General features: G+C 34.7%; 3 protein-coding genes across 3 annotated transcripts; all 3 read left to right on the top strand.

Annotated features, from left to right (window-relative positions):
• The first annotated feature begins 720 nt into the window (after positions 1 to 720).
• On the top strand, positions 721 to 1856 carry LOC129886514 (RING-H2 finger protein ATL67-like). Its single transcript, XM_055961223.1, has one exon. It carries the CDS (start codon positions 845 to 847, stop codon positions 1640 to 1642), a length of 798 nt encoding a protein of 265 aa, XP_055817198.1. The 5' UTR covers positions 721 to 844; the 3' UTR covers positions 1643 to 1856.
• Positions 1857 to 4234: 2378 nt separating this feature from the next.
• LOC129886513 (probable methyltransferase At1g29790) lies at positions 4235 to 5728 on the top strand. Its single transcript, XM_055961222.1, has one exon. The coding sequence runs from the start codon at positions 4255 to 4257 to the stop codon at positions 5653 to 5655; it is 1401 nt and encodes a 466-aa protein (XP_055817197.1). The 5' UTR covers positions 4235 to 4254; the 3' UTR covers positions 5656 to 5728.
• A 2775-nt stretch (positions 5729 to 8503) lies between these two features.
• Positions 8504 to 13788, top strand: LOC129886512 (reticulon-like protein B5). The gene is made up of 5 exons (XM_055961220.1): positions 8504 to 8936; positions 10150 to 10330; positions 10417 to 10555; positions 13169 to 13238; positions 13326 to 13788. The coding sequence occupies exons 1-5, from the start codon at positions 8690 to 8692 to the stop codon at positions 13490 to 13492; spliced, it is 804 nt and encodes a 267-aa protein (XP_055817195.1). The 5' UTR covers positions 8504 to 8689; the 3' UTR covers positions 13493 to 13788.
• The last annotated feature ends 155 nt before the right edge of the window (positions 13789 to 13943 follow it).

Genomic DNA, 13943 nt, shown 5'->3' with positions numbered 1-13943 from the left:
TATTTGGATTGACTTATTTTAAGTATTTTTAGGCCAAAATAACTTTAAAATAATTTTGTTGTGTTTAACTAAAATAAATAAAAAAGTGCTTATAAGAACTACTTCATCTATTCCATATTAACTGAATTTAAGGTAATGTATACATATTAAGAAAATCATTCAACGACAAAATTTAAACCATATTTTTCTCTATTACCCTTTTGTTTAATCAACCTCATAAAAATAATTAAATATAAAATCATAAATACAAATAGTCCCTTATTAGAGTATAACTTTGTAAGTAATGTATTTTAACTCTTAGAAAATTACAAAACTTCATTAATAAAAAGGATAAACATGAAAAAATATTTAAACATTTCTCTTGAACTTTGAAGAATTCAACTATTTTAAATAATGAAAAAACTCTAGAAATTCAGTTAATATGAAATAGAGGGAGTAGAGTTTTAAATTAAAATAATAAAAATAAGTCAAAAATAATAATACAACTTATTATTATAATTATCACACATGGTAAGTAAACATGACGACTATTATCATCAACAAAAAACAAACATATTAGAGGTGGACATTTAATATTCGATTCAATATTTTCAAAGTTCAATTTTGATAATTAAAAATACATATCAGATATCGAAATTTCAAAGTTTAACCTAAATTTTAATTCAGTTGGATAAATCAATTTTCGGTGAGTTATACCCCTTATATATTCATTAGGTTAACAGTCAAGCCAAGATTTGGGCAGGCAGAAATTAAACCTCCAAACGATCCATGGTCGAGCCCAAGAGGAAACAGAGTAATTAAACAACGGCGATTGTCATCATCAAACCCCCATGTTGTCCATTAAATGACCTTCTCTGTTTTCCAAACTACACCATTAAATGCTGTAGCTGCAACCGCAGTTAATCTACTCACCCACCCCCTCAATCACCCTAAACCCTCCTTTTCTTCTCATGGACCTTCTCAACCATTCTTTTCTCCCTTCCCAATGTCCACTACTTCCTCCTCCGACCTCCGCCTCCAACCACCCCCATCCCCATCCCCACCTTTAAACATCACCCCGCCCGATTCTAACTACACCCTTTCTCAGAATCTCAGCACCATCGGCCTCGGCTACGCAATTGCCATAGCTCTTGGTTTCCTTGTTCTGCTCTCTACAGTCCTCCTTGCTTCTTACATCTGCTGTCGTTCCGCCGCCGCTCGCCGTCGACGCCGTCAGGTTCAAGCCAATTCGCGAAACACCAACGCCAACATTGAAAATGGAATTTACCTCCCTCGTATCATTTTCGTAGCCGAAGATGATGATGAAAACGACGATGGTTTATCACAAAACGCCACGTTGGGGCTTGATCAAGTCGTTATCAATTCGTACCCGAAGTTGATTTACTCCAAAAGGACCGGCGGAAGTGGAAATGGGAACGACGTCGTTTGCCCTATATGCTTGTGTGAGTATAAGGATGGAGAGATGCTGAGGATGATGCCGGACTGTAAGCATTATTTTCATGTTATGTGTTTAGACGCCTGGCTGAAATTGAATGCTTCGTGTCCGGTTTGCCGGAATTCTCCGTTGCCGACACCGCTATCTACGCCGTTGTCGGAGGTGGTCCCTCTTTCTCAGTACTCCGATGGCCGGCGAAGAGTATGATAATTGGAATGTTGATTTATTTTCCGGCAATTTGGAAGTGTAAAAAGTTTTACTAGTTTTTAGGGTCAAATTAGTCACCTTTTGAACTTAAATTTTTCATTTTTGCCCTTTTTACTATTAGGGTTAAATCATTTCTTAGAGGTGGAGTTTGCTTTGGTGTTGTGATTATTTTATCTTGATTATACAGAATGGATGATTGAGAATATCAAGCATAAACAATATGGGAAATTCCAGTGGCATAATTTAAGTTTATGTGAGAAAAAGGTGAAAAATTAAGCTCAATATAATCTAATTCCTTTGCTCAAATTCCCATTTCAATCTAATTCAAGAATAATTTGGTTTAGATTATTCTAATCCTAACATCACATGAGTTTAGATTATCCCTTCATTTCTTCATGTTCTTATTTTAATTTTTATTTAACGAAGAACAATGCAAAAAGTGTGATAGATGATTGATACTCATCTCTATGTCACATAGACTATGTGGCTATGAAACGAGACCGTAGTAGCAGCTTACTCCCTCTGTTCCTAAATAAATCTTGTTTTTAGTTTGGACATAAAAACTAATTTATCTTGATAATATATTTAAAAAATTATTTTAAAAAAGGATACAATTGAAAAACCATCCCGTTTTAAAGTAGTTCTTTTCAATTATCATTGAGCCAAATTGCCAAAGCAGACATGTGATTCATAACCAAACTCAAAGCAAGCCACCTTTATTAGGCATTTTCAAATATATGCGACTAATATGGGGAATCAAATTCTCTTCTCTGGCACAACAAAATTATTAGTAATAAAAATTTAATTAAAAATTTTAAAAAGAGGAATCAAATTCCCTTCTATGCCACAGAAAAAATATTAGCAACAAAAATTAAATAAAAAAGGAGATTAAAGGTGTATTCCAGTCATAAAGATGGAAGGAGGTGGGACATAAAATGGGCTTTCAATGAACTTTTGGTGCCTGCTTTATTTTTTAGTTTTGGTTGGTCTTTGTGAATGCAAAATTTCCATGCACATAGAACGATATGAAGATGCGCTCTGCCTTTTATTTTTCCAATACCTCTAGAGCTACTAAAAGAAACAAAGAAAGAAAAACTTCCTCCTTCTTCTTCTCTCTCATTTCTTTAAAGACTTTCAAGATTTACTTTTGGGATTGGTGTCACTTTTGTCTAGTATTTTTTCTTCCCAACTCCCTCTTCTATTTTCCAATATAAAATGTATGGCCTTGTTGACTTTCATACTTCATCTTCTCTACTTATTTTATACTCGTCAGTTCGTTTTTACTTTATCATATTTTGATTTAACATATCTGTTAAAAAAATAAATAATTAGTATATGAATTTATCATTTTATTCCTATTAATTAATAGAGTTTTAAATAAATTTACACACTATATTTTTCAAAGACATCAACTTCATGTTAATAAATTAAGGGTATAATAGAAAGAAAAAATTGTCATTCCTTGACTTGTCAAAAATGACAAGTAAAAAGAGAAATCAAATTTAAAAATATTTGACAAGTAAATAAAAACGCGGGACTATTTATATATTATATAGTTCAATCATGGAGGTCGAGGATTAGGGAGAAAGATAGTACATTGTCAGAGTGCCGTCGTATTTCAAGTAGTATGAGTTAGGTACCACATAGTTTTTTTCCTCCAATGTGTATTACTAATATTTGTTGCTACATTTGTTTTGGGCATTGTTATTTTGTTCTCTTTTTCTTACTTTCCCCTTTTTTTGAGTTAAGGATATATCGAAATAGCCTCTCTAATCCGAAAAGATATAAATAAGGTCTACGTATATTTTACCTTCATATATTCCACGTGTGGAATTACACTAACTCACTAAGAATGTCATTGTAGTTGTATTATAGTGTAGTTTAGTCCATGACATTGAGATGCATCTCCCTTGCCACTTTTCACTATTCACTCACTGGTCTTACTTCTAAATTTTAATCATGCTAGTTTAAGAAATCTAACATGACATTTTCAGCTTTTTATTTGTTAGAATTTATTTTCTTTATGAGAAATGCACTTTCACCAACAAACAAGCTACCACTAGTAGTAGCAAATCCAGCCTTTTGGCAGCAGGCGCCTATTGCGCCTTTGACTAATGAAAATGTAGATATATATATATAGTTGGAATTTTTCTCAAGAATACATTAGTCATTACATATACATAATATAAGCTCATACTCATTGTTACAAAGGAATGGAGGATGCGATAATTCTAATATTCTATGCATCTATAAACTTAACATCCTTGATCCACCTCTGCTTATGACATTAGACATTTTTATAATGTAACTTCAGAATTAGTATAGCTTTTTTCTTGAGAATGAAGACTGATAAGGAAAAATTACTTCTCCCAAGAACCTGAAGTGTACATCATAAGTTAATGCAACATGTGGACTCTGATCTCACGATTTTTATACTTAATTAATCTTCATAATTTCCAACTCAAATCCATATGATTAATCAAGAAAATAATACAAGTGTTCTTGAAATTGTTCTAATCATTTCTCTCTTGATTATCTGCCACATTAGAATATAATTTCTTCAAGTTTTGCAGAGGAATTTATCCCTCTCGATCTCATAGTACTAAAACTAGATGCGTAAATCAAATCTCATAAAGAAATTGGGAGCATGGAGAGGGATGCACAGGTTAATCTTCATACTTTGTATTCTTGCTCTTCTTTTATGTATGGCTACTTTCTCCAAAATTTATTCTTTTCGATCTTTTCTAGCTTCGAATTCCTTCTGCAACTGTAATACTGCAATCAACTCTTGTACTTTAAATCACCACGTAGATTTAACTCTGGATATTGTAATCCAGAAAATCCAACATGAAATTGACATTTTGCGACAGCTACCAAATGAAAAAGTTTTCGGAAAACAGGCAATTTTCCTAGCAGATATTTTGAACCTAGTTGAGTCAGTCCAGAATTCACTAGTGCAAAATAGTGACCCTGGAGCAGTGTTACATTCCTTATCAAGACAAACAGAACAGGTAAATGGACCTGCTGAGTATTTCTTAACTGAAGAAATTCGAAAATACGTGAGGATTAAACCAAACAGGTTGAAAAAACAGAACTTTATGGGAGCTAATGGTACATTTACTAGCATAGGTCATGCTTGTTTCTCCATGAAATCGGAGCTTGAAGAGTACATGGATTATGACGTTGGCGAAATGTGTAATGATGATTGGAGATTAGCACAGAAGCTTATGGTTCATGGATGTGATCCATTACCAAGAAGAAGATGTTTTGCTAGAGCTCCTCAATTGTACAATAAGCCATATCCCATAAATGAATCAATTTGGAAGTTACCTGATGACAAAAATGTTAGATGGAGTCAATACAGATGCAAAAACTTCACTTGTTTGGCTAGAAATTCAACTGCCAAAGGTTTTTTCAAATGCACAGATTGTTTCAATCTTACACATCATGAATCTCCTAGATGGATTGTTCATTCCTATCAAGACTCAAATTCAAAAATGACAGCTGATATATTGATAACAGAAGTACTTAATTTGAAACCTGGAGAAATCAGAATTGGACTGGATTTCAGCGTTGGCACGGGCACATTTGCTGCAAGAATGAGAGAACATAATGTGACTATTGTTTCTGCAACCATAAATCTCGGTGCACCATTCAACGAGATGATTGCTCTTCGAGGGCTAATTCCTCTTTACATGACGATAAATCAGAGGCTGCCTTTCTTCGATAACACTCTAGACTTGATTCACACGACGAGGTTTCTTGATGGATGGATTGATTTTGTGCTGCTGGATTTCTTGTTGTATGACTTTGATAGAGTCTTGAGGCCTGGTGGACTTATATGGATCGATAGCTTTTTCTGTTTGAAGGAAGAATTGAATGATTATTTAGAGGCATTCAGGATTCTCAGGTATAAACAACACAAGTGGCTTGTTGTTCCTAAGCTTGATAAAGATGATAGTGAAGTGTTCTTCTCTGCAGTCCTAGAAAAACCACCTAGACCTTTCCGATGAATTATAGTTATTTCATACAATAATGTTGGTACTGATTTTCTTTGTCGATTTTATACATTTTGGTCCAACAATAGATAGGATACAATGTGAGTTTACTGTGAAAGTTGTTAGTACATTACAATGTCACCAATAATTGTTGTACTAATATAACACTGATGTCGTTTTTCAATCTGATGAGTTTTTAGCATTAATATTGGCAATAATTTACTTCGATCAACATAGACTATACTTGATGTATCATGAAATATGAAATACCCTTTGTAATTCCACAAAGAAGTAGATTGAATATTCAACTAAAGCAGCAAGTTTCAATTTTAAAAACTCAGCAGCAGGTAGCAGCAAATTTGGTCATCAGAAGGCCCATTCAGAAGCTTTAATCTTGCCCATTAGTTGTAGTAGTTTCTCCAAACATAGTGGGCCGGATAATAACACTATTATCGATGGACCTAATTTGTAAATGGAACCGGACTGAAAGAAAGTGAGAACTGAGAAGTGCTAGGAAAAAATGGCAAAGATAGACCAAATTTCCAAATATAGTACTACTAAAATTGAATTCTTAATTTTCATACGTATATGGTACTAAAACCAAGTTAGTTAAGTTGCCCACTTAACTTTCACCGCCTCGTAGGTGAAGGTTTGATTCCTCACTTGTAATTTTTATCCTGTTTCCGCTTCTCCAACTCGGCGCCCTTTCTAGATATGATGGGATTGCAAGATTAATTCTTAGTTTATTTTATATTTTGCTTTGGCATGAATGCATTGATTTAGAAAATTCAAAGAAAGATGCCTTGATATACTTTGATTATCATACATATTTTAGAGTATTTTGTCATGATTTTTTTTAACTTATGTCATTTCTTTTCCAAAATGCTTTTGTTTGTGTTTCATTGACCCATCAAAGACAATCTTACCTCTAGAATAACTTTTAAAGTAGGAGTAAGGTATGTCTATAACTATTTTTACCATATTTTATTTATAAGAATACGAATATATAATTGTATTTTAGAATTGTAAAATTGTGACTGTTCTACTTTTAGGGACCATTTTGGCACTTTTGTGCTGTTCTTCTCTCTTCTCTTACTTTATATACTTTTCTTTGCTGTTCTTCTCTCTTCTTTTTTTACCTTTTTATCTACTTATATAAGTTTGTAGATGCAACTTACTGTAAAAGAGTACCAAGAAAAAAAACAATACAATACAATACTAATAAATTAGAGAAAAAGTGTTGAGAAAATAGCTAAATAATTTCAATCTATTTTCGGATTTTTAATTATACATTTATATTTTACGGGAATTCTATTACCCTCGTGGACTATTTTAAAGTGGAATTAATTACACCCTAAAATATCATTACGAGTCATGTGATTTGTGATGAAATACACATATATTTCACTTTTTAAAAAAAAAATAATCTTTTTCCTCATTCCTTCTCCTTCCTTCCTCAATCATTTCTTCAATCCTAATCACATAAAACACCATTTTTGACCTCAATTTTTTTTATGTCTCTAACAACTTATAAAAACAATGTTCTCAATCAAATCTTTCATTCAGCAATCTTTTCATATTTTTTTTATATTTCGTTTGATTTCTTTAATTAAAAAATTATAGATGCACATCAAATGGGTCATGAAAATTCGAAGACCAATTTGTAACACCAATTTGAGAAACCCCTTTCTCTTCCCCATTCTTTCGCTCTCTAAAATTTTCTTGAATAATTTATAATTTGAGTTTTTTTATTTTGATTTTTCATGGGCTTTAGGAGAAAATGAAGGATCCATCTTTAAAAAAAATATAGAAGAAATTATTTTGTTTCAGTTCCTTCTAATAAGTTCGAAAATAAAAACACAATTACTTCTCTTTAATTTTTTTACCCTTGAGTCCATGACTTAAAAAAATAAATAAATTAATGGATATTTTTTTAAAAATAAATTTAATTTGTTAGATGTGTTCTAAACAAGTTTATTGAAAAATTATTTGTTCATAAAATGTATTAATTGTTGATAATTTTTATACCAAACACCCATTGATGAAACTTCAATAATGATAATAGTGAAAAAGGTATAGTAGTATAGAAAAATAACAAGTGTAAAAGAGAAAAAAAATAAAAATAAAAATAAAATACATTTTCTATACCAATTCAACACTTAGAGAATTATTTACTTTATTTTAAAATAATCTAAAAAAATAATAAAATTTTCATAAAATATAAATATATAGTTAGAAATCGACAATAAATGAAGGTTATTTGGGCTATTTTCTCAGGGAGTGTTGGTGTTAATTCTTTTCTTAAATCTGATCTCCAGGTAACATGGAGCCCACAGTGCTATACTAAAGTCCAATCTCCACCGCCAAATCATCAAAAGTCCTACTTTTCTCCGACACGTGTCCCCCACTCTTCACTAGTCGGCCACCCCTCAAACTCAAGACTTGTCAAAACAGTATAATTTATAATTAAATTTTTAATAAATAAATGAATAAATAAACATAAATTTTATTTTTATTTTTGTAAGATAAAAAAAAATTAATAAACTTTGTACTCACACTGAACATCACCCAAAGTCACACAGAAATTAATTTCTTAATATAAAGATCACACACATACCTAGAGAATTACTTATGTGGGATAAGGCAATTAAGGAAATTGATTGTTACTCTTGATATAGTGTTAAAATAATGTAACTTATGAATGATCTTAAAATCTACGATTGTTTTTTATGCCTAATAATTTAAACTTTTATGATGCATCCTTGAAGTACAACTTTAATTCCACCATTAATCTATGTCATTTCTATATTTCTCTTTTCTATATTTGGACGGAAAAAAAGGGAGGGCCATATTTCAAAATTAACCAATTTTAGGTTCGGAAAACCGAGCCTGAGGGTCGGACATCCCTCGTTCATTTCACTGTTTTCAAAAACATAAATATCAGTTTCTCTTCACAATTTTCTCGGCAATACATACAGTCGTTTCTTTTTCACTCTGAGAGTCTGAATATATCTGCTTTGGTGATTAAATAGGAGCTCCGAATCAGGAAATGGAGGAGCACGTTGACAGTTCGGATCCTAAAGGGGAGTCGTTGATGGAGAAGATCGCCGACAAATTTCACGGTGACGACTCCTCGTCGTCTTCGGAATCAGATACCGAGAAGAAGAAGCCCGCAGCGAAATCGGAGGTAGAGGCGGCGGTGGAGCCGGAGACGGAGCGTTCTTCGTTGAAGAACAAAGTTTGGAGGCTTTTCGGAAGAGAAAAACCGCTTCACATGGTTTTAGGTGGAGGCAAACGTATGGTTCTATTCTCTTTTTCTCTACTTACTTGATCTTTTCTATGTTTATTTATTTAAAGACTGAAAATTCTGGATTTGGCGGTTGAGAGGGTTGTCAGGGTTTTGAAGGATCTTAAAGAATATTCAGGTCCATAAGCGTGTTTCTTAACAGCAACTGAGCGATCGAGAGTTCAAATATTTTACACTGATGTGCTTTTTTCTATTGCGAAGATTGAATTTTTTTTCTGATGCTAGTGATTGGCGGTTTGCTGAATTTGATCGGGTTCAGGGCTTTTTGCGGATCTTAAAGGATGTCTTTTTTTCCTGGGATCTTGAAGAATATCCAATTCCATATAGTTGCTAAAAAGTTAAAATTTCGTATTTCTGCTTATTGAATATATTGGAGTTTTAAATCAAGTGACATATGGTTGAGGAATTGACGAGGGTTTAGGGTTCTAGAAAATCTTCAGCTCCAACTGAATTTTCGTGCTTTTTAAAGTCAATTGAGCAAACAAGAGTTCAAATTTTACGTAGTTTAGGTTAAAGATTGAACTGTAATGAAAATGATTGGTGGTTGAGGTGTTGAATCTCTCGACTAAGGTTTAGGCTTCTTGAGGTATCTTAAAGAATATTTAGATCCGTAAAACTTGTTATAATGCTTGTATACGTCTTTGTTTAGAGCAGGAGCTGCCTAATATCCTTGTTTTGTTTGTTCATTTATTAAATGATTGGATTATTTGGGTTAAAATGATTGGTGGTGAAGGAGCTAACTATGGTTTAGAGTTTGTGGAGTATCTTCAGGAATATTTACATACAAAAAGCCTGTCATTTGAAAAAGGGTTACCAAAATCACCTTGTGCTCGTACATGTGGGTTTGTTCAGAGCAACCGAGGGTCCATGAGTTCTTTTTCTGATCTAGGTTGAGCAGATGGATGCTTTACATGTATGTTAGTATTCTTCAATATTTAAAGTTCTCACCTCTTTATCTGTTAGGCTCTTGTAAAATTTATTGCATAATAATTGCTAGTTTCTGTGTGCCATTTAAGTGAAGCATATAGGAATCTGGTTTGTGTATGAAGGTTTTTCCTTCAAGTAATGCTTTTAATTTCTTATCACGTGGAGATTTTGACCCTTGAAATTTTTTCTTAACACGTATCTGATTGGTGATGCCAATTAAATTGTGATTGAGGTATGGTTGAGTGATTGATTGAATGTGTATCTTATTGTTGCAGCTGCTGATGTATTCTTGTGGAGGAACAAAATGATATCTGCTACTGTACTTGGTGGAGCAACTGCTATCTGGGTTCTTTTTGAATTACTTGAGTACCACCTGCTCACTTTAATCTGCTACATTTTGATCATCACTCTCACAGTCTTATTCTTGTGGTCAAATGCAACTACCTTTATTAACAAGTAAGCTAATCCAAATCTTAGTTTTAACTTATTCTTTGAAAGTATATGATCACTCTGCTGAGGATGTGGTTCCATCATTTTGACAGAAAACCTCATATTCCAGAAGTCCACCTTCCAGAGGGCCCCATCCTTCAGGTGGCTTATGCCCTGAGGAATGAAATTAATCGTGCTCTTGCTCTGCTGCGAGAAATTGTATCAGGGAGAGAACTGAAGAAGTTCCTTGCTGTAAGTATACCCACTTCTACTACTCTTTCCTAAATGAAGTTCATTGGAATGCTTCTTGTTATTGGTGTGAGCGTTAATGTGATATTAAGCCTCCATAATTACATATTAGTCCCTCCATGACTCACACTATAAATTGACTCCAAGCTCCAACTAGTTCTATAGATAGAGTTTTAAGAAACCCTGGAGTCATTCCCTCTTATAAATGGCATCATCTTCCAACTTCAGATTTCAGTCCAAATATGTTTTCCTTACATACCCTAGGTGCCCTCTTGAACCATCCTTCGTGCTACAGCAACTCAAGGAGCTTCTTCTACGTTTCAGCGTTTATTACATCGCTGTTACTGGTGAGCTCCATCAAGATGGTGAGCAACATATTCATGCCCTTTGTCAGTGTACTGCACGAGTTGTCACTCGTATATCTTCTTTTTTCGATATCAACAACCACCACCCGAATATTCAACCAGCTCATAGCTCTGAAGACGTCCTCAAATACATTTCTAAAGACGCAGAACCTATTACTTGGGGCACTTTCAGAAAACACAGAGTGTCTCCAAGAAAGAATGATGTCAGATGGCGAAATATCCTTGAAACTTCAACAACTAAGGAAGAGTATCCTAACAGAATTAAGGACGAGTTCCCACATGAATGGGCAACAAAACTCTTCTGGCTTGAATATTCAGCCGGAAAGCTCTTTCCTGATATCCCAAAACAGTACGTCTCCCCAATTTCCGAACTAGACCTTCAGTGCAATGAAACCTGCAGGGCATGGCTAGCATCAGAACTATACACTGTAAGTCCTGATGCTTATACACTGATTCACCCTTGTTCAAAAGAGACTGCTACTAACGACCTACAATGGATGGCTGACACAACCAGGATGATGTTGGACAAAGAAGACGATCTCTTTACATCTGCGGAAGAACAAGGACTGGGAAGACAACATGGGCTAGATCACTCGGACGCCACAATTACTGGAATGGTGGGATCGACTTCACCACCTACGACACCCACTCAACCTTCAACATCATCGACGACATATCCTTTAAATTTGTCCCCCAGTGGAAGCAATTAATTAGTTGCCAGAAAGACTTCACTGTAAATCCTAAATACGGCAAAAAAAAATTAATACGAGGGGGTGTCCCCTTTATAATTTTATGTAATGAAGATGAGGACTGGGCAACAAGTATGACCCCCTCCCAATATACATATTTTACAGAAAATTGTATCGTCTATTACATGTCCGTGACTGAATCTTTCATTAAGGAGGGGGCAACTTTTGCTACCCCAGCCTCTGTGTAAATTTGCTTCGCAAATTTAAATATTAATAAATTGAAGCGTTTTCCCTGCAGCTCGGTTTGTGCATGTTCTGGTACTTATTCCGGCAGTTATTTTTTCAACGAAAAAGGGTCAAAATTACCCCTGAACTTTGAAAAATAGTTTATTTATGCCCTTCGTTCTACTTTAGGCCAATTATACCCCTACCGTTATACTTTGACAAAGGGCATGAATTCCGTATTTAGGATTTACAGTGAAGTCTTTCTGGCAACTAATTAATTGCTTCCACTGGGGGACAAATTTAAAGGGTATGTCGTCGATGATGTTGAAGGTTGAGTGGGTGTCGTAGGTGGTGAAGTCGATCCCACCATTCCAGTAATTGTGGCGTCCGAGTGATCTAGCCCATGTTGTCTTCCCAGTCCTTGTTCTTCCGCAGATGTAAAGAGATCGTCTTCTTCGTCCAACATCATCCTGGTTGTGTCAGCCATCCATTGTAGGTCGTTAGTAGCAGTCTCTTTTGAACAAGGGTGAATCAGTGTATAAGCATCAGGACTTACAGTGTATATTTGTGATGCTAGCCATGCCCTGCAGGTTTCATTGCACTGAAGGTCTAGTTCGGAAATTGGGGAGACGTACTGTTTTGGGATATCAGGAAAGAGCTTTCCGGCTGAATATTCAAGCCAGAAGAGTTTTGTTGCCCATTCATGTGGGAACTCGTCCTTAATTCTGTTAAGATACTCTTCCTTAGTTGTTGAAGTTTCAAGGATATTTCGCCATCTGACATCATTCTTTCTTGGAGACACTCTGTGTTTTCTGAAAGTGCCCCAAGTAATAGGTTCTGCGTCTTTAGAAATGTATTTGAGGACGTCTTCAGAGCTATGAGCTGGTTGAATATTCGGGTGGTAGTTGTTGATATCGAAAAAAGAAGATATACGAGTGACAACTCGTGCAGTACACTGACAAAGGGCATGAATATGTTGCTCACCATCTTTATGGAGCTCACCAGTAACAGCGATGTAATAAACGCTGAAACGTAACATAGTAGGACGTGGAGTTCTAGAGTATGTCTAATGTCGAGATTTTTAGCCTGTAACATTCATGCCAGTTCAGAAGGCTAAATTGCTCTTTGCCATGCTTGTGGTTTTCCCAAATTCAACAGTCCAAACGATTCATGATATCAATTTGTTGTGAAATAAGTAGTTATCGAAGGTGCTTGCCTCCATTTTATTAAACAATTATTTTCTTATCTCATGTGATAGAATCACAAAAGAGTATACATGTGACTCTTTGGCGTTTATACATGTTTATTTGCTTACCAAAAGTTGCCCATGTTACCAGGTCATTGCTGGTTTATGGGTCCTCTCAGTTGTTGGTAGCTGGTGTAACGTTTTGACGCTGTTCTACATATGTAAGTTCAGAAGTTCCATCGATGTTGTATCTCTTTTATTTCCTGTCACTGATTCTCATTTTGATTATCGTCCTTGCACTTTGCCAGCATTTGTGCTCCTACACACAATTCCTTTTCTTTATGAGAAATATGAAGATAAAGTGGATCCATTAGCCGAGAAAGCAATGCACGAGATCAAGAAGCAATATGCTGTGTTCGATGCAAAGGTTTTGAGTAAAATTCCAAGAGGACCATTGAAAAATAAGAGGGAATAAATGTGGTGGAGTTTCGTTCCTGCTAGAGACTAGAGAGTTGGGTAGCTTCTACCTTTTCAGAATGTAATAGCATGTCTCTTGTATTTACATGGGGCTGAGTGTCATCCTTATATTTGGGGTTTTATGAACTGGCGATAAATCTAGAAACAAACAGTTGGGAGCGTTATGAGTATGTATTTGGCTGTGGTTTCACAACATATCTGTGTATGAGTTAAATTTACATTGCATTCTTCTGCACTTGTTTGTATTACTTACAATTTTGTCAATGTTGGGATGGTCCAACCTATTGATCCATAGCCGCCTGAATCAAATTTGATCTGGTCATTGTTCAGTTGCTTGATTCCAGTTTGTGTTTTGATTACTGGATTTGGGATGGTCTTGTCAGAAATGATTGTTTCTAGTTTGCTTTCATAAGACCGATATTTAGGCTGTATACAGGTAAAAAAATGGA

Source organism: Solanum dulcamara, chromosome 4 (genome assembly GCF_947179165.1).
Source record: "Solanum dulcamara chromosome 4, daSolDulc1.2, whole genome shotgun sequence".
In the NCBI taxonomy this organism is placed as follows: domain Eukaryota; kingdom Viridiplantae; phylum Streptophyta; class Magnoliopsida; order Solanales; family Solanaceae; genus Solanum; species Solanum dulcamara.
This window is presented reverse-complemented; position numbering and strand designations above follow the sequence as displayed.

What these genes read in the sequence shown, in the direction of transcription:
- LOC129886514 (XM_055961223.1), top strand. Translation starts at nt 845, where the DNA reads ATGACCTTCTCTGTTTTCCAAACTACACCATTAAATGCTGTAGCTGCA.
- LOC129886512 (XM_055961220.1), top strand. Translation starts at nt 8,690, where the DNA reads ATGGAGGAGCACGTTGACAGTTCGGATCCTAAAGGGGAGTCGTTGATG. An exon ending in AACTGAAGAAGTTCCTTGCT is followed by an intron (nt 10,556 to 13,168) that starts GTAAGTATACCC and finishes CCATGTTACCAG; the next exon opens with GTCATTGCTGGTTTATGGGT. An exon ending in TTTGACGCTGTTCTACATAT is followed by an intron (nt 13,239 to 13,325) that starts GTAAGTTCAGAA and finishes GCACTTTGCCAG; the next exon opens with CATTTGTGCTCCTACACACA.
- LOC129886513 (XM_055961222.1), top strand. Translation starts at nt 4,255, where the DNA reads ATGCGTAAATCAAATCTCATAAAGAAATTGGGAGCATGGAGAGGGATG.